At 44.5% G+C, this 24,833-nt stretch overlaps 1 protein-coding gene across 1 annotated transcript in view; it reads right to left on the bottom strand.

Annotated features, from left to right (window-relative positions):
• Positions 1 to 5,737: 5,737 nt before the first annotated feature.
• The window catches only part of LOC115170031 (unconventional myosin-VIIa), a 36,367-nt gene continuing 17,271 nt past the window's right edge, over positions 5,738 to 24,833 (bottom strand). The window contains exons 30-48 of the mRNA XM_029726263.1: positions 23,711 to 23,938; positions 23,014 to 23,181; positions 22,688 to 22,805; positions 22,411 to 22,537; positions 21,869 to 22,041; positions 17,309 to 17,490; positions 16,008 to 16,117; positions 15,632 to 15,780; positions 15,028 to 15,181; positions 14,339 to 14,494; positions 14,003 to 14,108; positions 13,202 to 13,315; positions 13,000 to 13,111; positions 12,472 to 12,578; positions 12,055 to 12,240; positions 8,366 to 8,482; positions 8,189 to 8,272; positions 7,357 to 7,476; positions 5,738 to 7,135 (exon numbers count right to left, since the gene is read on the bottom strand). Of these exons, the coding sequence (XP_029582123.1) occupies positions 7,037 to 7,135; positions 7,357 to 7,476; positions 8,189 to 8,272; positions 8,366 to 8,482; positions 12,055 to 12,240; positions 12,472 to 12,578; positions 13,000 to 13,111; positions 13,202 to 13,315; positions 14,003 to 14,108; positions 14,339 to 14,494; positions 15,028 to 15,181; positions 15,632 to 15,780; positions 16,008 to 16,117; positions 17,309 to 17,490; positions 21,869 to 22,041; positions 22,411 to 22,537; positions 22,688 to 22,805; positions 23,014 to 23,181; positions 23,711 to 23,938 (2,610 nt within the window). The 3' untranslated portion in view covers positions 5,738 to 7,036. The remainder of the gene's footprint in view (positions 7,136 to 7,356; positions 7,477 to 8,188; positions 8,273 to 8,365; positions 8,483 to 12,054; positions 12,241 to 12,471; positions 12,579 to 12,999; positions 13,112 to 13,201; positions 13,316 to 14,002; positions 14,109 to 14,338; positions 14,495 to 15,027; positions 15,182 to 15,631; positions 15,781 to 16,007; positions 16,118 to 17,308; positions 17,491 to 21,868; positions 22,042 to 22,410; positions 22,538 to 22,687; positions 22,806 to 23,013; positions 23,182 to 23,710; positions 23,939 to 24,833) is intronic.

Consider the following 24,833-nt stretch of genomic DNA (forward strand, 5'->3'; position numbering starts at 1 on the left):
TCCATATTTCCTCCTAAGAGTGTTGTCCACATCCTGCCTTCTTATTCCCATCTTAGATAGAATATATTTTTGTCCTCATCTTCTTTATTCTTTAAGTGTTCCTCCTGTAGTTTTTTCTTTGTGGGTGTTTTTCACACGCTTCAGTAGGTCACCTTTCTGGGTGAATCTTCTACCACAGACAGAGCACCCATGTTGTTTCTCTTCTGTGTGAGTCAGTAAGCATGGTTAAAGTCCCCTTCTGATGGAAACTTTTATCAAAACTTCTGTTTGGGTCCGAAAATGTTTTGGTCAGGTTCTCCTTGTCCTTACAACTTTTCCCACAGTCACCAAAGCTAAAGGGGATTCTCCCCTGTGTGTCCATATATGCGCGGTTAAGGTTCTCTTCTGACGGAAACTTTTTCCACTGTCTCCACAGCTAAATGGTTTCTTGCCTGTGTGGATCCGTTTATGTGCTTTCAGGTTTTTCTTGCGATTGAAGCTTTTTCCACAATCACCACAGCTAAACGAGTTCTCCCCTGTGTGATTCATCATTTGCTTGGACAGATTTCCTTTGGGTTTGAAGGTCTTGCCACAAATGGGGCAGGGGTACGATTTCCCAAGAATAACGTGCCTCAGCAGGTCAACTTTCGGAGCAAACGTTTTGCCAAAGCCACAGCAGCGATAGATTCCCTCCCCTGTGTGAATCCTTGTGTGCATCTTCAGCTGGCCAATTCGAGATAAGCATTTGCCACAGTCAAGGCAGCTGTGAGTCTTTTTAGACATGGTGCTGGGTCTGGAATGGTGTTTTTCCAATTATGGTTTTGATCCAATAGAAGGTTGGGATCCAATGGTGGGCTGCTGTCAAGTCCTACTAGGTCTTTGCTTACAGCTGAGCTCTGGCTGAAGGCATTGTTTAGGTTATCTGGAGGATGACAGTGAATGTTGAGACTGAATGTGGGATTCAAAAGGTTTGAGATCAACTGGTTTAGAGTCGCTCTCTTGGTTAAGGACTGAAGTGGGTCCTCCTGCTCATATTTACGTTTCACTCGGGGAGAGCCAATTAATATTAACTCAATGATTTTAGCCTCCAGCCCTTGAACCTGCTCTTCCTCCTGACTGGTCTGGAGTTGCCTCTTTAATCTGTGTAGGCTCTGAGTCCTCCTGGTCCACACTCCTGTTCAAAGTGCTACTGCTGCCCAGGGGAAACAAGCTTTTCAGAGACAGGGAGAGAGAGCTGCAGAGTTTCTGAAGGGGAGTAGAGAGGAACAGAGGTCTATCTAGTATGTTACATCTTTAGACATTCCCTGGCCAAATGCCATTGACATTCCCTGGCCTAATGCTTAGTGGCATGACTTGCCATTTCAAACTGCTGACGCAGACAATTTTGCACACAGATCAAAAACGATTTCCTAAACAGTTTATTGAGTGTTGATTGCATTTATATATCGCCTTTCCAGATCCTCAATGTGCTGCAAGGGGGGGAAACTCACCTCATCTACCACCAATGGGTAGCACGCACTTGGGTGACGCACGGCAACCATTTGTGCCAGAACGCTAACCACACATCAGCTATCAGGTGGGGAGGTGAGGAGTGACATATGCCAATTAGGAATGAGGGGGGTGATTAAGTGGCCATGATGGAACTAGGCGAGGTTGGAAATGTAATTCAGGACACCATGGTTAACACTCCTACTCTTACAGTAAGTGCCATGGGTTTTTTAGTGACCACATCGTCAGGACACGTGCCATCTGAAAGAAAGAATAGAACTATAACTACACTCTTAGGAAAAAAATATATTATCTAGAACTTAAAATGGTTCTTTGGCTGTCCCCATAGGAGAACTCTTTGAAGAACCCTTTTGGGTTCCATGTAGAAGAGGGTTCTGGAGGGTTCTACATGGAACTCAAAAGGGTTCTACCTGGAACCAAAAAAGGTTTTCCTATGGGGACAGACGAGGAACCTTTTTGGAACCTTTTTTCCCAAAAATGGGGCTACATTAGTAGGTAGATGACATACAAACCTATTCTACTGTCACATCCTGACCAATATTTAGGTATTATTTGTATTATATTTTGGTCAGGACGTGGCAGAGGTATATTTGTTTTGTATTTTGGGGTTTTGTGTGTGGTGTAGTGGGGTGTTAGTTGTTGGTATAGGTTCTAGGTTTGTTTTTCTATGTATAGTTAATTGGGGTTGGACTCCCAATTGAAGGCAGGTGTGTTGAGCTGCCTTTGATTGGGAGTCCTATATAATGGGGTGTGTTTGTCTTTGTGTTTTGTGGGTAAATGCCTAAATGACTACAGACCCGTAGTATTCACGTCTGTAGCCATGAAGTACTTTGAAAGGCTGGCCATGGCTCACATCAACACCATTATCCCAGAAACTCTAGACCCACTCCAATTTACATACCGCCCCAAAAGATCCACAGATGATGCAATCTCTATTGTACTTAACACTGCCCTTTCCCACCTGGACAAAAGGAACCTCTATGTGAGAATGCTATTCATTGACTACAGCTCAGCGTTCAACACCATAACGCCCTCAAAGCTCATCACTAACCTAAGGACCCTGGGACTAAACACCTACCTCTGCAACTGGATCCTGGACTTCCTGACAGGCCGCCCCCAGGTGGTGAGGGTAGGTAGCAACACATCTGCCACGCTGATCCTCAACACGGGGTCCCCTCAGGGGTACGTGCTCAGTCCCCTCCTGTACTCCCTGTTCACTCATGACTGCAAGACAAGGCTCGACTCCAACACCATCATCAAGTTTGCCGATGACACAACTGTGGTAGGCCTGATCACCGACAACGATAAGACACACTATAGGGAGGAGGTCAGAGACCTGGCCATGTGGTGCCAGGACAAAAACCTCTCCCTCAACATGATCAAGACAAAGGATACGATTGTGGACTACAGGAAAAGGAGGACCGAGCACGCCCCCATTCTCATCGACGGGGCTGTAGTGGAGCAGGTTGAGAGCTTCAAGTTCCTTGGTGTCCACGTCACCAACAAACTATCATGGTCCAATCACACTAAGACAGTTGTGAAGAGGGCACGACAAAGCCTATTCCCCCTCAGGACACTGAAAAGATTTGGCATGGGTCCTCAGATCCTTAAAAGGTTCTACAGCTGCACCATCAAGAGCCTCCTGACTGGTTGCATCACTGCCTTGTATGGCAAATGCTCGGCCTCTGACCGCAAAGCACTACAGAGGGTAGTGCGCATGGCCCAGTACATCACTGGGACCGAGCTTCCTGCCATACAGGACCTCGATACCAGGCGGTGTCAGAGGAAGGCCCTAAAAATGATGAAAGACTCCAGCCACCCTAGTCATAGACTGCTCTCTCTGCTACCACACGGCAAGTGGTACCAGAGCGTCAAGTCTAGGTCCAAAAGGCTTCTTAACTGCTTCTACTCCAAACTATAAGACTCCTGAACAGCTAATCAAACGGCTACCCAGACCCCTCTTTTACACTGCAGCTACTCTCTGTTTGTTAGCTATGCATGGTCACTTTAACTCTACCTACATGTACATATTATCTCAATTGCCTCAACTAATCGGTGCCCCCTCACATTGACTCTGTACCGGAACCCCCTGTAAATAGCCTCGCTATTGTTATTTTACTGCTGCTGTTTTAATTATTTGTTACTTTTATTTTCTATTTTTTACTTAACACTTAACTTAACTTCTTAAAGCATTGTTGGTTAAGGGCTAGTAGCATTTCACTGTAAGTATTCTGCGCATGTGACAAATACAATTGGATTGGATTTGATCATTTTCCACCTGGTATTCCGCTTTTGCTTTTTCCAGTACCGCCTGTATATAGCCTCATTATCGTTATTACATTTTTTTAACTTTAGTTTATTTAGTAAATATTTTCTTAACTCTTATTTTTCTTGGAAGTGCATTGTTGGTTAAGGGCTTGTAAGCATTTCACGGTAAGGTCAACACGTTGTATTCGTGCATGTGGGGTGGGGGGGTTCCCCAGTGATTTTACCCACACACCGCTAATATCTCCTGTAGACCTCCACTCCCCCATAGACCTCCACTCTCCCATAGACCTCCACTCTCCCATAGACCTCTACTCCCCCATAGACCTCCACTCTCCCATAGACCTCCACTCTCCCATAGACCTCCACTCTCCCATAGACCTCCACTCTCCCATAGACCTCCACTCTCCCATAGACCTCCACTCCCCCATAGACCTCCACTCTCCCATAGACCTCCACTCCCCCATAGACCTCCACTCTCCCATAGACCTCCACTCTCCCATAGACCTCCACTCCCCCATAGACCTCCACTCTCCCATAGACCTCCACTCTCCCATAGACCTCCACTCTCCCATAGACCTCCACTCCCCCATAGACCTCCACTCTCCCATAGACCTCCACTCTCCAATAGACCTCCACTCCCCCATAGACCTCCACTCTCCCATAGACCTCCACTCTCCCATAGACCTCCACTCTCCCATAGACCTCCACTCTCCCATAGACCTCCACTCTCCCATAGACCTCCACTCTCCCATAGACCTCCACTCTCCCATAGACCTCCACTCCCCCATAGACCTCCACTCTCCCATAGACCTCCACTCCCCCATAGACCTCCACTCTCCCATAGACCTCCACTCCCCCATAGACCTCCACTCTCCCATAGACCTCCACTCCCCCATAGACCTCCACTTTCCCATTGACCTCCACTCCCCCATAGACCTCCACTCCCCCATAGACCTCCACTCTCCCATAGACCTCCACTCTCCCATAGACCTCCACTCCCCCATAGACCTCCACTCTCCCATAGACCTCCACTCCCCCATAGACCTCCACTCCCCCATAGACCCCCACTATCCCATAGACCTCCACTCCCCCATAGACCTCCACTCTCCCATAGACCTCCACTCCCCCATAGACCTCCACTCTCCCATAGACACCATCTCACATGGACAAACTGTTGAAGTCGGAAGTTTACATACACCTTAGCCAAATACATTTAAACTCAGTTTTTCACAATTCTTTAATGATGACACTTGACAAAAATAACAAAAACGACCAACACAGTCCCTTCAGGTACAAGGACTAAAACGGAAAACAACTACCCACAACCCCAAAGGAAAAACAGGCTGCCTAAGTATGGCTTCCAATCAGAGACAACGAAAGACACCTGCCTCTGATTGGAAACCATACCCGGCTGAACATGAAAACCAACACATAGAAAATGACAACTAGAACAAACCCACATAGAAACAGAAAACCCCAAATACATACAAAACAACCCCCCCTGCCATGCCCTGACCATTCTACTATGGCAAATGACCTCTTTCACTGGTCAGGATGTGACAAATGATGTCAATTAGCCTATCAGAAGCTTCTAAAGCCATGACATCATTTTCTGGAGTTTTCCAAGCTGTTTAAAGGCACAGTCAACTTAGTGTATGTAAACTTGTGACCCACTGGAATTGTGATACAGTGAATTATAAGTGAAATAATCTGTCTGTAAACAATTGTTGGAAAAATGACTTGTGTCATGCACAAAGTAGATGTCCTAACTGACTTGCCAAAACTATAGTTTGTTAACATGAAATGTGTGGAGTGGTTGAAAAACAAGTTTTAATGACTCCAACCTAAGTGTATGTAAACTTCCGACTTCAACTGTATTTTTTTTTTTTTTTTTATCCTCTCACTTTGCCTCCTCTGGTTTCAGGCTTGCTGGGATTTGCTTCGTCCACAAGGAATGTTCAATTCTACTTTCTTCTTCAGATTTTATTGACAGTTGGAAAACAAATTCAATGTTGCATTATTTACCATTATTAATTGGGCTGGAGCATGGACCAGTGGCAGGGAAGATCTAGACCTTGCTGATATGCTTCTAGAACTCTTTGCCCACCTATCTCCAAGAAAACAAATTACAAATATATTAATCACATCTCCAGTGGTTTACAAAGCATCTCTTTCATATCTGCCTCCTGAATGCTGTTAAACTTACCCAGAAACGTTCCCTTTCCCTCCCATATTGCTGACATGTTCCACCATCTCAACCTCCTGCCAATAATCACACCTCCCAGTTGACTGCTACCTATAATATTCAATGTAGTATTCCTTCAACCTTCTATGCCCCAGTCTCAGCCTAGAAACTATGGTCTCCCTTCTGTCTACCTGAGGACCTCCCTGCCCTCGCCTTTCCCTGGATCTTAAAAAGATGTAGGCCCTTTCCCTCCATTTCACACAGGGGCGGACTGGGTTCAGAAATCGGCCCGAGCATTTCTAACGCAATGGCCCATTCCGTCCCTTGAGGCCCCCACACCGACCCATTATTTTTGCCTACCCCATTATAAGCCAAATAATGATTTTGCGCAAAACCCCCAATTTAGACCGGCCCACTGGGCCAAAAATGAATCAGCCCATATAGCTTTTGCCTGAACTGCCCAATCGCCAGTCCGCCCCTGATTCCACATCTCCTGCCACTTCTTAATAACAATCACTTCCCTAAAGTTAGCCACTTGGCCTCTGCTTTACTGGGACCTCCATGTCAACATTAATATGTCTAAGACCCACTGGACACACAATGGTTGAATCAATGTTGTTTCCACATCATTACAATGAAATTACACTGAAACAACGTGGAATAGACATTGAATTGACATCTGTGCCCAGTGGGGAGCTTTGTTGTTGGCCAAAAAGTATCCATCTCTTCATTCCCCTCTACTCCTTGAAATAATCCTTTCAATTCACACATACAACATGAGCTGCCATCTTATATTTCAGAATTGCTTTATTAGTTTGAATTCAGTCATCCTTGTTGTTTGTATATAGGCCTACACATGACATTTTTGGGGGGTTTCACACTGTGTCTTCAAAATTGCTATGAGAAATTTTTTACTCACATACACACACACAAACACAAGGCACAGTGTCAATTCAATACAGCATTTTAATTACAAAGCTAGGCAAAAGGTTTTAGACCAACTGAAAAGCAATATAATAATTAAACTCCTCCATCAAATGACTAGTTCTATCAATTAATTTAATCTTCCTTGTCCTCCATATTTCCCAGCAGGCATTAGGTAGGGAACATGGAGTTATTTCTGGGTCGCACAGCCTGCCTCTGCATCTCGTACATGTTCACATAAGATGATAAGAGGTCATCCATTTTGTAACCCTGAAGAGCAGAGTCAAAAAGAGTCATTGGGGTATGAACATAGAAGCAAAGTCACATCACATTCTGTCTCTTGTGAATAAGTCACTACAATGCAACTGTTTGTGAAGGTCATTTAGTACACCCTCAGCAAACACTACTTTCAATTTACACAAAATTGTAATTTATTGGTTTAAAGAAGGCAACATCTTTAATTTTGCCTCAAAGACATAATGTCCACTCACCAATGAGGTCTCACAAAGTAAAGTGTTCCCTTTGACCAGGTTGCCAATGGTGATGTGGAAGTAAGTGCTCCCGCTGGACCAGTTGGTGATGCGGTTGAACGGGTGCATGACCAGAAACTCCTGAGGTTTAGGTAAAGGTCAAAAGGTAATATTTGGTTAAACAGAGAAGGTAAATACTTTATAGTGCTGATGGTGGCAGAAGTGGGATACAAGCTTGATGTTGTCTTAATGTTGTGGTGCAGCATTTGGAGAACAAACGTGAGGGAAAATGTTGTTGTCTGAAGAGATAGCATTGTATTGTACACAGTATCTCCTCTCTCTCCATCTTGGTTCGTGCAGGTGACTGTGACCTCCTCAGACCAATTGGCAGTACACCCAGAACATTGTTCTAGGAACCAAAAGGGATCTCAGTTTCAAGGTCTCAGCTTGGAGAGAAGAAGCCTCGTGAAGTATTGGTCGGTCACATGCAGGAACCAAATGTTAATGATGAATAATGTAAATCATGCAAATATAACTTGTCTGTGTAAGCAGTATATAAGAGAACTAACGGGACTGCCCTGGGAGAGCTCCCGACCGACGTGTACTATGGTGCATTAAGTTTGTTGGTATCTCCCCAGCTTGCTGATAATACAGAATGATTCATTTAAATTTGACTTTCCCTGGTGGTAATTTCCATGGCACACAGGTAAGCGATCAGATTTTTAGGAAACTGCACCTGATGTCAGCATAATTATATGACAATCTGTCAGTAAATGTACTATAGATTAAAGTAAAATGCTCTGAATTTTGATCAAATCAAAATAATCATATAAAAAAACAATGGTATGTTTACCTTTGTTTTGGGATTGATGAAGTTGACTCCTTGCTTGCTGATTGCAATCTGGATGATACTCGGGTAACTCGGTTCAGAGGTTTGCTGTGAAGGAAGAGCATACAGAAATTCACCAATGGGATGGTTGGTGTCTGTATGTATTATTTTTGTATCGACTTGAGCTGTCTGCTAACGCACCTTTACTTCGAAGAAAGCACAGCCGAACGTCGGCCAGTGGCAGATGCCTTTTAGAAAGGCCACTTTAGCCTCGTCCATGGTGATCCCGGCCTGCTTGTTGTAGGAGGCGATGATGTGCTATACAGGAAGAAGAAAACAGAAAGATTCAGAAATGTTGGTATTTCTTTATTACTATATATATACAGTTGAAGTCGGAAGTTTACATACACCTTAGCCAAATACATTTAAACTCAGTTTTTCACAATTCCTGACATTTAATTCTAATAAAAAATCCCTGTCTTAGGTTAGTTAGGATCACCACTTTATTTTAAGAATATGAAATGTCAGAGTAATAGTAGAGAAAATTATTTCTTTCAGATTTTATTTCTTTCATCACATTCCCAGTGGGTCAGAAGTGTACATACACTCAATTAGTATTTGGTAACATTGCCTTTAAAATGTTTAACTTGGGTCAAACATTTTGGGTAGCCTTCCACAAGCTTCCCACAATAAGTTGGGTGAATTTTGGCCCATTCCTCCTGACAGAGCTGGTGTAACTGAATCAGGTTTGTAGGCCTCCCTTGCTCGCACACGCTTTTTCAGTTCTGCCAACAAATTTTCAATGGGATTGAGGTCAGGGCTTTGTGATGGCCACTCCAATACCTTGACTTTGTTGTCCTTAAGCCATTTTGCCACAACTTTGGAAGTATGCTTGGGGTCATTGTCCATTTGGAAGACCCATTTGCGATCAAGCTTTAACTTCCTGACTGAAGTCTTGAGATGTTGCTTCAATATATCCACATCATTTTCCATCCTCATGATGCCATCTATTTTGTGAAGTGCATCAGTCCCTGCTGCAGCAAAGCACCCCCACAACATGATGCTGCCACCCCCATGCTTCATGGGATAGTGTTCTTCAGCTTGCAAGCCAGTTCTATTTTGGTTTCATCAGACCAGAGGACATTTCTCCAAAAAGTACGATCTTTGTCCCCATGTGCAGTTGCAAACCGTAGTCTGGCTTTTTTATGGCGGGTTTGGAGCAGTGGCTTCTTCCTTGCTGAGAGGCCTTTCAGGTTATGTCGATATAGGACTCGTTTTACTGTGGATAAAGATACTTTTGTACCTGTTTTCTCCAGCATCTTTACAAGGTCTTTTGCTGTTGTTCTGGGATTGATTTGCACTTTTCTCACCAAAGTACATTCATCTCTAGGAGACAGAACACGTCTCCTTTCTTAGCGGAATGACGGCTGCGTGGTCCCATGGTGTTTACACTTGGGTACTATTGTTTGTACAGATGAACATGATACCTTCAGGCGTTTGGAAATTGCTCCCAAGGGTGAAGCAGACTTGTGGAGGTCTACAATTTCTTTTCTGAGGTCTTGGCTGATTTCTTTTGATTTTCCCATGATGTCAAGCAAAGAGGCACTGAGTTTGAAAGTAGGCCTTGAAATACATCCACAGGTACACCTCCAATTCACTCAAATGATGTAAATTAGTCTATCAGAAGCTTCTAAAGCCATGACATCATTTTCTGGAATTTTCCAAGCTGTTTAAAGGCACAGTCAACTTAGTGAATGTAAACTTCTGACCCACTGGATTTGTGATACAGTGAATTATAAGTGAAATAATCTGTCTGTAAACAATTGTTGGAAAAATTACTTGTGTCATGCACAAAGTAGATGTCCTAACCGACTTGCCAAAACTATAGTTTGCTACAAGAAATTTGTGGAGTGGTTGAAAAACGAGTTTTAATGACTCCAACCAAAGTGTATGTAAACTTCCGACTTCAACTGTGTATATATATACACTGCTCAAAAAAATAAAGGGAACACTTAAACAACACAATGTAACTCCAAGTCAATCACACTTCTGTGAAATCAAACTGTCCACTTAGGAAGCAACACTGATTGACAATAAATTTCACATGCTGTTGTGCAAATGGAATAGACAACAGGTGGAAATTATAGGCAATTAGCAAGACACCCCCAATAAAGGAGTGGTTCTGCAGGTGGGGACCACAGACTACTTCTCAGTTCCTATGCTTCCTGGCTGATGTTTTGGTCACTTTTGAACGCTGGCTGTGCTTTCATTCTAGTGGTAGCATGAGACGGCGTCTACAACCAACACAAGTGGCTCAGGTAGTGCAGCTCATCCAGGATGGCACATCAATACGAGCTGTGGCAAGAAGGTTTGCTGTGTCTGTCAGCGTAGTGTCCAGAGCATGGAGGCGCTACCAGGAGACAGGCCAGTACATCAGGAGACGTGGAGAAGGCCGAAGGAGGGCAACAACCCAGCAGCAGGACCGCTACCTCCGCCTTTGTGCAAGGAGGAGCAGGAGAAGCACTGCCAGAGCCCTGCAAAATGACCTCCAACAGGCCACAAATGTGCATGTGTCTGCTCAAACGGTCAGAAACAGACTCCATGAGGGTGGTATGAGGGCCCGACGTCCACAGGTGGGGGTTGTGCTTACAGCCCAATACCGTGCAGGACGTTTGGCATTTGCCAGAGAACACCAAGATTGGCAAATTCGCCACTGGCGCCCTGTGCTCTTCACAGATGAAAGCAGGTTCACACTGAGCACGTGACAGACGTGACAGAGTCTGGAGATGCCGTGGAGAATGTTCTGCTGCCTGCAACATCCTCCAGTATGACCGGTTTGGCGGTGGGTCAGTCATGGTGTGGGATGGCATTTCTTTGGGGGGCCGCACAGCCCTCCATGTGCTCGCCAGAGGTAGCCTGACTGCCATTAGGTACCGAGATGAGATCCTCAGACCCCTTGTGAGACCATATGTTGGTGCGGTTGGCCCTGGGTTCCTCCTAATGCAAGACAATGCTAGACCTCATGTGGCTGGAGTGTGTCAGCAGTTCCTACAAGAGGAAGGCATTGATGCTATGGACTGGCCCGCCCGTTCCCCAGACCTGAATCCAATTGAGCACATCTGGGACATCATGTCTCGCTCCATCCACCAACGCCACGTTACACCACAGATTGTCCAGGAGTTGGCGGATGCTTTAGTCCAGGTCTGGGAGGAGATCCCTCAGGAGACCATCCGCCACCTCATCAGGAGCATGCCCAGGCGTTGTAGGGAGGTCATACAGGCACGTGGAGGCCACACACACTACTGAGCCTCATTTTGACTTGTTTTAAGGACATTACATCAAAGTTGGATCAGCCTGTAGAGTGGTTTTCCACTTTAATTTTGTGTGACTCCAAATCCAGACCTCCATGGGTTGATAAATTGGATTTCCATTGATTCTTTTTGTGTGATTTTGTTGTCAGCACATTCAACTATGTAAAGAAAAAAGTATTTAATAAGATTATTTCTTTCATTCAGATCTAGGATGTGTTGTTTAAGTGTTCCCTTTATTTTTTTGAGCAGTATATATATATATATATATATATATATATATAGTATGCTTTCAAATATTGACATATCTGTTATATAAATCTGGCCCAAATTTTTGTCATAATGTTGCGCTATTAATTTACTAAGAACACTGTTTGGGAAGTGGTTGAATAACTTGTCTTGAGGTCATGATAGCAGTTCTAATTGCAGAAATGATGCTTTATTGGAATGATCCATCTGCTTCATAATGGAGAGAGCAAGAGATGTATGCCAAATATCATATAAAGCTCAATAAAATGAGAAGAACTGACAGTGTACCATAGGTGTCTGTTATCTCCTCCTCCTCCTCCTCCTCCTCCTTACCTTCTTCCAGTCCTCTGGGGACATGGTTTTCATCTCGTCAGCTGGCACCAGCTCCTTCAGCATCCTGGGAATCATGACAAACTGGGACCTGTCCGTGTCCACCTTGACCCGGAACAGCAGGCCAGCCAGGCTGGTCATTTCCTCCTTGGTACACTTGTGGTAGCCACGCAGGTACTTGGGCAACTCCTGAGGGGAGAGGTTTGTGTATGAGTTATGAGTAACTGGGTTCTGGGTTCACCCTGCTTACTCACTATTTACAGCGGTTTGAATACAGGTTGAGATGCGTAACTCTTTAGTGTAATCATTACCCATTGATGCCAATGGGAGATTTTAATGATGAATAAAAACAAGTTCTACTACTAGAAATGTACAGTGGTCTGTGTGTGTGCCTGTCTGTCTGTGTCTTTCATGCCCGACCTGTGGGAAATGGAAAGTGAGGTCAGCGGTCAGGTCTCTTCCTGGGGTCACGTTGAACCACAGCTTCCTCATGAATAAAACCAGGTAGGGCATGGTGGCTGGACCTCCTGAAACACAAATGTTCATCAGTCCTTATAGCATAGCATAGTATAGTTTAGTATAGCATAGCTTAGTATAGCATAGTGTAGCATAACATAACAGTTTCATCCACTGACAACTTGGTGAGAGTTAGTTTACTTTGACCTTTTTCTTACATTATATGATGTTGTTGACTGTTTTAGGGCTACTATGTACATATAAGGACAATATGGTGGATGCTAGATTTTATTGTACAGTGGTTCTTCCTTTAAAAGTCGTGGCATACTGTAGCATAGCTTGCGGGGTGCCGCAGAATTCTATGGCTCGTTATTTAAGTATCAGCCATTGTTGCCAGAATGACGCAATTTACCACAATCTGCCACCACCTACAAGAAACGGTTGCAGCATAAGCTCAAAACGTTATCTGTTAAATTCAGTACTGTGCCTTACCCTCTGTTTTACCTCCTTTCTTCACCTCTCTGGCTCTCTTCGTTTTCTTAGGTTGGTCTATCGTCTCCCTCAAACTGTCAAAGAAGTAGTTTTGGTCTTGTAAGCTCACCACCTGAAAACAACAAGGAGAGAGAAAAAATAAACATACATTCACTTGCACTACCCGGACTAACTAAACCAGTTAAATGAGCTTGAATTTAACCTTGTTTGGCGTTTTCATGAAGAGACTGTAACCGTCAGCTGAGGCCAGAATGAGCTTGTAGGCAATGTTACGAACAAGGTCACGAATCCGAGACGTTGATGTCACCTCGAAGAGCTAAATAAAGAATTGACACATTTAATTTATTTCATTAAATTTATTTCACATGGACAATGAGCATAATTAATCAACATTTCTGTATTATTATATTTCTGTAGATTTAGCCAGCCAGATGTGACAAAAGTTCAGATACCATATGTAAGTGGATGTGAGAATTTCATAGTGATCATAGGGATCAGTGACCATAGGATCATAGGGATCAGTGATCATAGGGATCAGGGATCATAGGGATCATAGGGATCAGGGATCATAGGGATCAGTGATTGTAGGGATCATAGGGATCAGTGATCCTAGGGATCAGGAATCAGTGATCATAGGGATCAGTGATCATAGGGATCATAGGGATCGGTGATCCTAGGGATCAGGAATCAGTGATCATAGGGATCAGTGATCACAGGGGGGTCAGTGATCATAGGGGGGGTCAGTGATCATAGGGATCAGGGATCAGGTCCCGTGTGGCTCAGTTGGTAGAGCATGGTGTTTGCAACGCCAGGGTTGTGGGTTCGATTCCCACGGGGGACCAGTACAGAGAAAAAAATGTATGAAGTGTATGCATTCACTACTGTAAGTCGCTCTGGATAAGAGCGTCTGCTAAATGACTAAAATGTAAATAGGGATAAGGGTCAGTGATCATAATAATCATAGTGATCAGTGATCATATGAGGCAAAGAAGAAGCTCTCTACCTCAGTTTTGTCGTTAGGGAAGTGGACTTTATGGAAGATCTGGTTGCTGTCCTGTTGAATGGCGTCCACCTCCACCTGATGGGGAGGCAGCTTCCTGGACTCCATACTACAACAAGAGGACAGTATAGAGTTAATTTCCCCCCACTCATTTTAGTATTTAACATCTCAATACCATATTTTGTAGCGTCCTCAGCACAACTCCAGCAACCTCATCCAAGATATTCAGATTGAGGCTTCTTGGTGTCATGGCTTGGGTGTTGGATTTGTAGGGACATTTAGTTCGAGACCTTTTCACACTGCCTCCCAAATTCACTACAGTGTGCTTTGGAGCCCCACCTGACTAGCATTTGTAGCCGTTGCAGGCAGTCTGCAGCCAGGGGCTCTCTGGGCCGTGACTCTAGGAAACGCTGGGTGTACTTCAGCAGGATCTGACTGGGGGGGAAGAGGCCAGTACACAGCCAAAGGAGCTGCCAACCATAGTCTACACTCATTCTGAGAGAGGGAGGGGGAGGAAGAGGGATGGTGAGATGGATATAATAGAGTAGAGAGAGATTAGAGCGAGAGGGGGGGAAGAGAGTAGAGCGAGAGAGGGAGAGAGGAGAGAGGGGGAGAGAGAGAGTAGAGCGAGGGAGAGAGAGAGTAGAGAGCGGGTCGGGGGAGAGTAGAGAGAGGGGGGAAGAGAGTAGAGAGAGGGGGAGAGTAGAGAGAGGGGGGAAGAGAGTAGAGAGGGGGAAGAGAGTAGAGGGGGGAAGAGAGTAGAGAGAGAGGGAAGAGAGTAGAGAGAGGGGGAAGAGAGTAGAGAGAGAGGGAAGAGAGTAGAGAGAGAGGGGGAAGAGAGTAGAGAGAGGGGGAAGAGAGTAGAGAGAGAGGGGAGAGAGTAGAGAGAGAGGGGGAGAGAGAGAGAGAGGGAAGAGTATTATCATATAATTAAAAATAGAACATCAGACATATACTGTACATCTCTGTGCTTATTTCCTAGTAATACATGAGAAATAGCTGACATGGCAGTATATTACCACACATACCTGCTGTTGTTACTGGTCATCTGCCTCATGATCTGGCAGTAGACTTCATCCTGTAAAGGCACATGCTGAGTGGCCGGGCCAAAGATCTGGTCAGTCAGCTCTATGGGCTGGCGCACCTGTTTGATAGGGTAATCTCCCATGTACTTTAGAATAGGTGAGGGAAAGGCTAAGGACAATAGCAAACGTTTAGGAAACTCCACTTGGAGAGACATATTTATTAGGATAATTCGGTAACTGCTACGCCATTGTAAAAAAAGTAATTGTATTTATCGTTTAAAGGTCTCCAGTCACAATAAGTCCAAGTGTAATCCCTCCCTAGTGTCTTCAACACCTATTAGAAATCTTCCTTGTTGTTATCCAGTGTTCACCTCAATATGAACATCAACCGTACATTAAAGTGGAAGTTCAGGATTTTATAACTTGATGTTAGATGGTTTCTCAACCTGTAAGTAGCTGAAGTTGGCTAAAGTTAACTGAAGTTTGTAGTGGCTGTTTAAAGTTTGTCGTGGCCCGTAGACTACTTCAGGGCGAGGAACCATCTAACATCAAGTTGTAAAATCCTGAACTTCCCCTTTAACAAATAAAGTATTTGAGTAAAGGATATCAGTGAAGGAGATGCAGGCCAGATGGCTGAGGTCGGTGTTGCCCACCAGACTCTTCAGTAGGGGCTGTTTTATGGGTTCTTTGGAGGCAGCCCAAAGTTTCTCCCTGCCTCTGGCCTGCGCCCCGCGGCCCCCTTCTTTACCAGGCTGCCTAAGGGAAACCAAGGAAATAGCTAAGGTTAACTTGCTGTCTTGAGAATAGTATAACCAGAAAATATACTGTTAACCATGCAAACTTAGTGAGATAATTGGTCAGATTACTGTCACATTGGAATACTCCTTTGTTAAATCGATGATTAATTTACAAATGTTTGTGGTAATTATTAAAGTTCAAATGGTTATTGATGTCGTTGAAATAGTAGTGGGAGTGGAATCTACCTGAAGTAGTCAAAGGCAAACTCTTTCAGTGAGACGGGGGACACTGCCTCTTCCCTGGCGGGTGCGTTCTGAGCCACTGTCCTCTGATCTGGGCTCAGATTCAGCAGACTCTTGTGGTTCAACCAAAGAAAAACACAATGTTAACACGACCACAAGATGGTAGTCTTCCCCTTCCACAATCCCTCGAAGAATAGGGACTTGATGTCGTCTTGCCCCACTGTCTAACAATGCTCACAAGTCTGCCCAACATATGGGCAGCATTGCAACTGGTTTGGTGTAAGGCATAAATCCACCAAGGTTCCATTACGTTGTTTCCCGTAATGACAACTATCTGTAACGGAATGCGTCCATGTTCACTTGTTAGCTTATAAGAATTTTAGCATGACGAAGGCACTGCATCGCAGTGCTTGTCACGCCCTGACCATAGAGAGCCCTTGTTTCTCTATGGTGTAGTAGGTTAGGGCGTGACGAGGGGGTGTTCTAGTTTAACATTTCTATGTTGGTGTTTTGGTTTGGTTCCCAATTAGAGGCAGCTGGTAATCGTTGCCTCTAATTGGGGATCATATTTAAGTAACTATTTTACCTACCTGTGTTTGTGGGATATTGTTTGTGTGTGGGCTAGTTGCACCACATATGTTACGTTTCGTTGCTTGTTTATTGTTTTTGTTTAAAGTTTCACTAAATAAAATATGTGGAACTAAGAGCACGCTGCGCCTTGGTCCGTCTCTCCTCACGTTCGTGACAGTGATAGCTGTGTCACTAAAGATCCTGGTTCGAGTCCAGGCTCTGTCGTAGCTGGCCGGCACACAATTGGCACAGCGTCGTCCAGGTTAGGGGAGGGTTTGGCCGGCAGGGATGTCCTTGTCCCATCGTGCACTAGCGACTCGTGAGGCAGGCCGGGCGCAATGCACACGGTCACCAGGTGTACGATGTTTCCTCCGACACATTGGTGCGGCTGGCTTCCGGGTTAAGAAGAAGCAGTGCGGCTTCGCTGGAACTACCAATTGAATACCACGAAAAAGGGGGGGGGGGAATAAATAAAATAAAGAATCTTAACCTGCACATCCCCATTAGCACTGTGTTCGTATCTCAGAAATAATCCCATTCCTATCACCCTCTGATTTGTACAATGTGTGCACTGTTTAATTAGCCTGGTCCCAGACAGCACAAACAGATCTGGGACCACACTATTGTTCTATGATCTATTCTTCTAACCATATGAATTGAAACATCATTCGAGTGAAGTTTTCAATAAGTATTTTAAGTCTAGAACATTCTGTTAGAGTCTAGAACCGTCTTACCAGTGTGGTATTGCTGGGCTTGTCAAGGGTTGGCAGAATCAGGACGGTATCCGTGGAGATGGCGCCAGTGTTCCCGGTGCGCTCGTTAGTGCCTTTGATCCAGCCCCGGTCAGGGGAGTACTCTCCATCCTTCAGGATGACCAGCATGTCCCCTCGCTTGTAGCTCAGGAACGTGGGGTCGTCTGCAGACAGAGAGAGAGAGAGAGAGACACGAGAGAAACAGAGAGAGAGAGAGAGAGAGACAGAGAGAGAGAGAGACACAGAAAGAGAGAGAGACACAGAGAGAGAGAGAGACACACAGAGAGAGACAGAGAGAGAGTGAGCGAGCGAGCGAGAGAGAGACAGAGCGAGAGAGAAAGACAGAGACAGACACACAGAGAGAGACAGAGACAGAGACAGAGAGAGAGACACAGAGAGAGCGAGAGAGACATAGAGAGAGAGAGACAGAGAGAGAGACAGAGAGAGAGAGACAGAGAGAGACAAGAGACACAGAGAGAGAAACACAAAAGACAGAGAGAGAGAGAGACACAGAGAGAGAGAGACACACAGAGAGAGAGAGACACAGAGAAACACAGAGAGAGAGCGAGAGAGAGAGAGAGAAAGAGAGAGAGAGCGAGAGAGAGAGAGAGAGAGAGAGAAAGACAGAGACAGACACACACAGAGAGAGAGAGACAAAGAGAGAGAGAGAGAGAGAGAGAGAGAGAGAGAGACACAGAGAGACACACAGAGAGACACAGAGAGAGAGAGAGACACACAGAGAGAAAGTGAGCGAGAGAGAGCGAGACAGAAAGACAGAGAGACAGACACACACACAGAGAGAGAGAGACAGAGAGAGAGACAGAGACAGAGAGAGAGACACAGAGCGAGAGAGAAAGACAGAGTAAGTCGTAAGTCACCCACGTAGTAAGTCACCCACGTACAGTGCATTCGGAAAGTTTCAGACCTTTACTTTTTTTCCACATTTTGTTACGTTACAACCTATTTCTAAAATAAATTAAAACAAAAGCAAAAACAAAAGCAAAAACAGGTTTTTGGAAATTTTAGCAAATGTAAACTCAGTAAAAAAGAAACGTCCCTTTTTCAGGACCCTGTCTTTCAAAGATAATTTGTAAAAATCCAAATAACTTCACAGATCTTCATTGTAAAGGGTTTAAACATTGTTTCCCATGCTTGTTCAATGAACCTTAAACAATTAATGAACATGCACCTGCGGAACGGTCGTTAAGACACTAACAGCTTACAGATGGAAGACAATTAAGGTCACAGTTATGAAAACTTAGGACACTAGAGGCCTTTCTACTAACTCTGAAAAACACCAAAAGAAAGATGCCCAGGGTCCCTGCTCATCTGCATGAACGTGCCTTAGGCATGCTACAAGGAGGCATGAGGACTGCAGATGTGGCCAGGGCAATATATTGCAATGTCTGTACTGTGAGACGCCTAAGACAGCGCTACTGGGAGACAGAACGGACAGCTGATAGTCCTCGCAGTGGCAGACCACGTGTAACAACACCTGCACAGGATCGGTACATCTGAACATCACACCTGCGGGACAGGTACAGGATGGCAACAACAACTGCCCGAGTTACACCAGGAACGCACAATCCCTCCATCAGTGCTCAGACTGTTCGCAATAGGCTGAGAGGTTGGACTGAGGGCTTGTAGGCCTGTTGTAAGGCAGGTCCTCACCAGACATCACCGGCAACAATGTCGCTGGACCAGACAGGACTGGCAAAGAGTGCCCTTCACTGACGAGTCGCGGTTTTGTCTCACCAGGGGTGATGGTTGGATTTGCGTTTATCGTCGAAGGAATGAGCGCTTCACCGAGGCCTGTACTCTGGAGCGGGATCGATTTGGAGGTGGAGGGTCCGACATGATCTGGGGCGGTGTGTCACAGCATCATCGGACTGAGCTTCTTGTCATTGCAGGCAATCTCAGCGCTGTGCGTTACAGGAAGACATCCTCCTCCCTCATGTGGTACCCTTCCTGCAGGCTCATCCTGACATGACCCTCCAGCATGACAATGCCACCAGCCATACTGTTCGTTCTGTGCGTGATTTCCTGCAAGACAGGAATGTCAGTGTTCTGCCATGGCCAGCGAAGAGCCCGGATCTCAATCCCATTGAGCACGTCTGGGATCTGTTGGATCGGAGGGTGAGGGCTAGGGCCATTCCCCCCAGAAATGTCCGGGAACTTGCAGGTGCCTTGGTGGAAGAGTGGGGTAACATCTCACAGCAAGAACTGGCAAATCTGGTGCAGTCCATGAGGAGGAGATGCACTGCAGTACTTAATGCAGCTGGTGGCCACACCAGATACTGACTGTTACTTTTGATTTTGACCCCCCCCCCCCCCCCCCTTTGTTCAGGGACACATTAATCCATTCCTGTTAGTCATGTCTGTGGAACTTGTTCAGTTTATGTCTCAGTTGTTGAGTCTTGTTTTGTTCATACAAATATTTACACATGTTAAGTTTGCTGAAAATAAACACAGTTGACAGTGAGAGAACGTTTCTTTTTTATTTGCTGAGTTTATTTTTAAAAATGAATCACATTTACATAAGTATTCAGACCCTTTATTCAGTACTTTGTTGAAGCAACTTTGGCAGCGATTACAGCCTTGAGTCTTCTTGGATATGATGCTACATGCTTGGCACACCTGTATCTGTGGAGTTTCTCCTATTCTTCTCAGCAGATCCTCTCAAGCTCTGTCAGGTTGGATGGGGAGCGTTGCTGCACAGTTATTTTTAGGTCTCTTCAGAGATGTTCAATCGGGATCAAATCTGGGCTCTTGCTGGGCCACTCAAGGACATTCAGAGACTTGTCCCGAAGCCACTCCTGCGTTGTCTTGGCTTTGTGCTTGGGGTCGTTGTCCTGTTGGAAGGTGAACCTTCGCCCCAGTCTGAGGTTCTGAGCAGGTTTTCATCAAGGATCCCTCTGTACTTTGCTCCGTTCATCTTTCTCTCGATCCTTATTAGTCTCCCAGTCCATACCGCTGAAAAACATCCCCACAGCATGATGCTGCCACCACCATGCTTCACCGTAGGGATGGTGCCAGGTTTCCTCTAGACGTGACGCTTAGCATTCAGGCTGAAGAGCTCAATCTTCATTTCATCAGACCAGAGAATCTTGTTTTCTCATGGTCTGAGAGGCTTTAGGTGCCTTTTGGCAAACTCCATGCGGGTTGTCATGTGCCTTTTACTGAGGAGTGGCTTCCGTCTGGCCACTCTACCAAAAAGGCCTGATTAATGGAGTGCTGCAGAGATGGTTGTCCTTCTGGAAGTTTCTCCCATCTCCACAGAGGAAATCTGGAGCACATGGTCAGAGTGATCATTGGATTCTCAGTCACCTCCCTGACCAAGGCCCTTCTCCCCCAATTGCTCAGTTAGGCCGGGCGGCCAGCTCTAGGAAGAGTCTTGGTGGTTCCAAACTTCTTCGATTTATGAATGATGTAGGCCACTGTGTCCTTGGGAACCTTCAATGCTTCAGAAAGATTTTGGTAACCTTCCTCACATCTGTGCCTCGATACAATCCTGTCTCGGAGATCTATGGACAATTCCTTCGACCTCATGGCTTGGTTTTTGCTCTGCCGCGCACAGTCAACTGTGGGACCTTATATAGACAGGTGTGTGCTTTTGTCCAATGTCCAATCAATTCAATTTACCACAGGTGGACTCCAGTCAAGTTGTAGAAACAGGATGCACCTGAGCTCAATTTCGAGTCTCATAGCAAACTGAGCCACAGCTTCCCTCTGGCTCAGTTGGTAGAGCATGGTGTGTGCAACGCCAGGGTTGTGGGTTTGATTCCCACAGTGGGCCAGTACAAAAAAATGTAATTAATTAATTAATTTTAAAAAATGCATGAAATGAAATGTATGCATTCACTACTGTAAGTCGCTCTGGATAAGAGCGTCTGCTAAATGACAAAAAATGTAAAATGTAAAGGTTGTGAATACTTATGTAAATAAGGTATTTCTGTTTTTGAATTTTTTATACATTTGTGAAAATGTCTTAACCTGTTTTCGCTTTGTCGTTATGTGGTAGCTTGATGAGGAAAACATTTTCAATTCATCCATTTCAGAATAAGGCTGTAACAAAATGTGGAAAAAGTCAAGGGGTCTGAATACTTTCCGTGCACTGTATATAAGAGAAACCGTATTAGGTCATGCATGATCCCCAGCCAAAAGCACCTACTGTATATGAAGGGTTCTTTTAGGATATTGTTTTCTGTTAAACACTGACTACCTGTTGTTATCTGATGGGGACAAATACATTGTTTTCCACTACAATTTACAGCATTAGAATTCTATGGAAAACATCCAGAAACCCACCCCTCTTAAGCAGTGCTACGCAGCATGGCCTTCACCCATCTCATCCAAATGGATGAACCTCAGTTATGAAGTGTCTGTAGATATACTAGTAAGTATTATGATTCTGACAAATACATCCATCTACTGTAACTTACCCTCTGTAGCTCAGAGATACAAAGCTTAACAAACTTATCCAAAATCAGTGAACCTCAGCTGTGAGGTGAGTGATCAAGTGATTCATTGTCATATTCGTACCCTGTCTGTTGACGTCTTGCAGGGCCACTGCGTAGACGGAGCGCTCCTTCAGGCCCTCCAGGTACCACTGGATCAGGTCAGCCATCTCCCCTGCCTCCACAGACTGCAGTAGGAACTGCCCTCTCAGTGTGGCCAGGCTCACAGACTGACTGCTGTCGATCCTGCCGTCATCACTGATGAACATATGAAACGTATGTGAAATGTATGTTATAACTTGATGGTGGATTGAATGTCGGTATGAGGGAGTATGTGAACCATGACGACCACCACTACCTGACAACTGAACAATAAACAGCCAGTGTATAAAACTAGGTTCTGTCTATATATTCTGGGCCCTGTTGGAACACTTAAGAAATTCATCCTTTTTCCTTGTTTCCTTGAGGTAAACAGACCTATAAGTGATTGGATAGCTGTGAGTAAGGTTATCACTCCATTACCTCAAAACCAACCAATTCAGATCAGTGATCACTTCGAAGGGAAGAAGGAAGGAGGGATGCATTTCTGAAATATTTAAACAGGGCCTTGGTATAGCCTGTTCATACCTAGACTTGTTCACCCCAGTCACCTCTGGGTACGGCAGCTCAAGGAGCTTCTTCTCTTTCTCGTCCTGAAAGGAGATCCCATTCCAGTTGATGGCCACAATAAAATTGCTTTTGGATAGAGGAGGTCCTGTGGGGATACAAATACCTTAGTAATAAAATCGTCTTTGACAAATAAAATACATATTTTGCCTGATTTAAACCAACTAAAAACTTCACCATGAAAAATGATAGCAACTTCACTTGGTACATTATGCGGACATATTCCTGTTAGACTTACCTGACATTTGCGTAACCTCGTAGAACTTGGAGAAGAAGATGGGCCATTTCTGACGAGCGTAGTCAACCACATCCCCCTTCACGCTGTCTGTGCTCCTTCTGCTGTTTATGTAAGGACCCTGTGAGAATGATTAGGATCATTATTAGTTGAATCATTTTGTCTGGCATTAACTTTCCTTTATTCTACTTAACTTTTCATTTGAATTATTTATTTTACTTTGCTTTACTTTACTTGATAGGGTTAGCACACTGAATAGCAGGAATTTTAGAACAGAATATACTACAGGTTGTCTGGCCATTACTTATTGCACCAGTGAGTAGCAGTACCTGTGTATGTGCTGCGGTGACCAGCTGAATCCATTTTCCTTGTGACTTGGTCTCAATAAGTTCAGTAGTGATGCATTCCCCCACCACCTTCTTGGCATTTTCTACACTGTTGGTAGACCCAAACGTCACATAGTAGTACATCGCTGCCAGCTGGACAAAGTCATCCTCCTGGATGACACAACAAATAAATACAAAGTCTGTTTAGGTCCAATTAATAAAGAATAACAGTTTAGTTGTTAAGTTAATAGAATTTCCACCTCAAACATAAGCAGTCTTTATATCTTTTCTTTTTTTCAACAATAGTGGTAATTGATTTTTATTATTTTATGATTTCTTACATAGAGTTCAGTGAGACATTGTGACTCCTAAGATTCATGCTTGGTTCACGGTCAACCTACCCTCGAGAGTAATGGAGGCTACTTTCACAATGTCACCATCAGTGATATGATATCCACATTGTCTGGGTGGGTGGAGTCTTAGGCGGTGTACTGTTTTTTACGATTGTGTTTTGCTTTTCATGTATTGTATAATAACATTTATTTTAATGTGTATATGGATGTGTAGTTTAATGTGTGTCTTGTATTTTGATGTGTATTGTTGAGCTAAACAGGGCTCATCTGGAAAAGAGACCTTGGTCTCAGCATTGACTCCCTGTCAAAATAAAGGTTAAAAAAAAACAAAAAAAACAACGACGCACCTTCTCAGAATGGTACTCCCCAGACTTGAGGCCTCTGATGACCTGTCTGTAGATGAGATCCGTGCTGACGGCATCTATCGAGGAATCGTGCCAGGGCGTAAACAACTCCTTGCGGAAGTAGAGTCTCCAGGAGGCGTGCTGCTCCTCTTCGCCCTTCCGCCTCACTTCCTGCTCGCACTGCGAGATAGCGTCCATCACGTGCTTCCCGCCACTGCCCAGGGACCACACCTGGAAAAAAGCACAGTGTCAAAACATGTCAGGGCTAGTCAAAACATGTCACAGGCCTAGTCAAAACATGTCCGAGCTAGTCAAAACATGTAACAGGGCTAGTCAAAACATGTCACATGGCTGGTCAAAATATGTCAGAGCTTGTCAAAATATGTCACAGGGCTGGTCAAAATATGCCAGAGCTAGTCAAAACATGTCACAGGGCTAGTCAAAATATGCCAGAGCTAGTCAAAACATGTCACAGGGCTAGTCAAAATATACCAGAGCTAGTCAAAACATGTCACAGGGCTAGTCAAAATATGCCAGAGCTAGTCAAAACATATCACAGGGCTAGTCAATGCAAGTCAATGTTAGTCAACTTCTGAAAGCTAGTGAAGATGCTAATGAATGGTAGTCAAATGCTATCAAGTCAATGTTGTCCCTTTTCAATCTCAATATTGAACTGACAATGAATGAGCAACTTCAAAGGCATGATGCCAAGTACCCAGGACACCACAGTTAGGTATCCCCTTGCCATGCGACTAAGAAGAGTACCTATTGACACTGTTGTATTTATTATGTATCTTCTTTGTCAATACAGATGTAGGACCTTCATTTGATCACCCTGTTGCAGGAGAACTTTCCTGTAATGCAGGAGATTTCAAACTTGTAGTGTATTTGAGTTGTAAAAAAAGCTTCTGGAGTTTGTAATATACACTTAGAAATTACAGACTCGTTTTTCCCTTACGAAAAATACATCAACTCCTACAAAAATATCCATTAATTATAATCCACATAATAATTCACATTTCCTGTTGCTGCAGGACTGTTTTCCTGCTGTAACAAACTGGCTAAAATGAAGATCATACATCTGTATGTACTCGTTTTAGTTGCATGGCTAGGTATCCCCAAAACC

This window comes from Salmo trutta, chromosome 31 (genome assembly GCF_901001165.1).
Source record: "Salmo trutta chromosome 31, fSalTru1.1, whole genome shotgun sequence".
Classification (NCBI taxonomy): Eukaryota; Metazoa; Chordata; class Actinopteri; order Salmoniformes; family Salmonidae; genus Salmo; species Salmo trutta.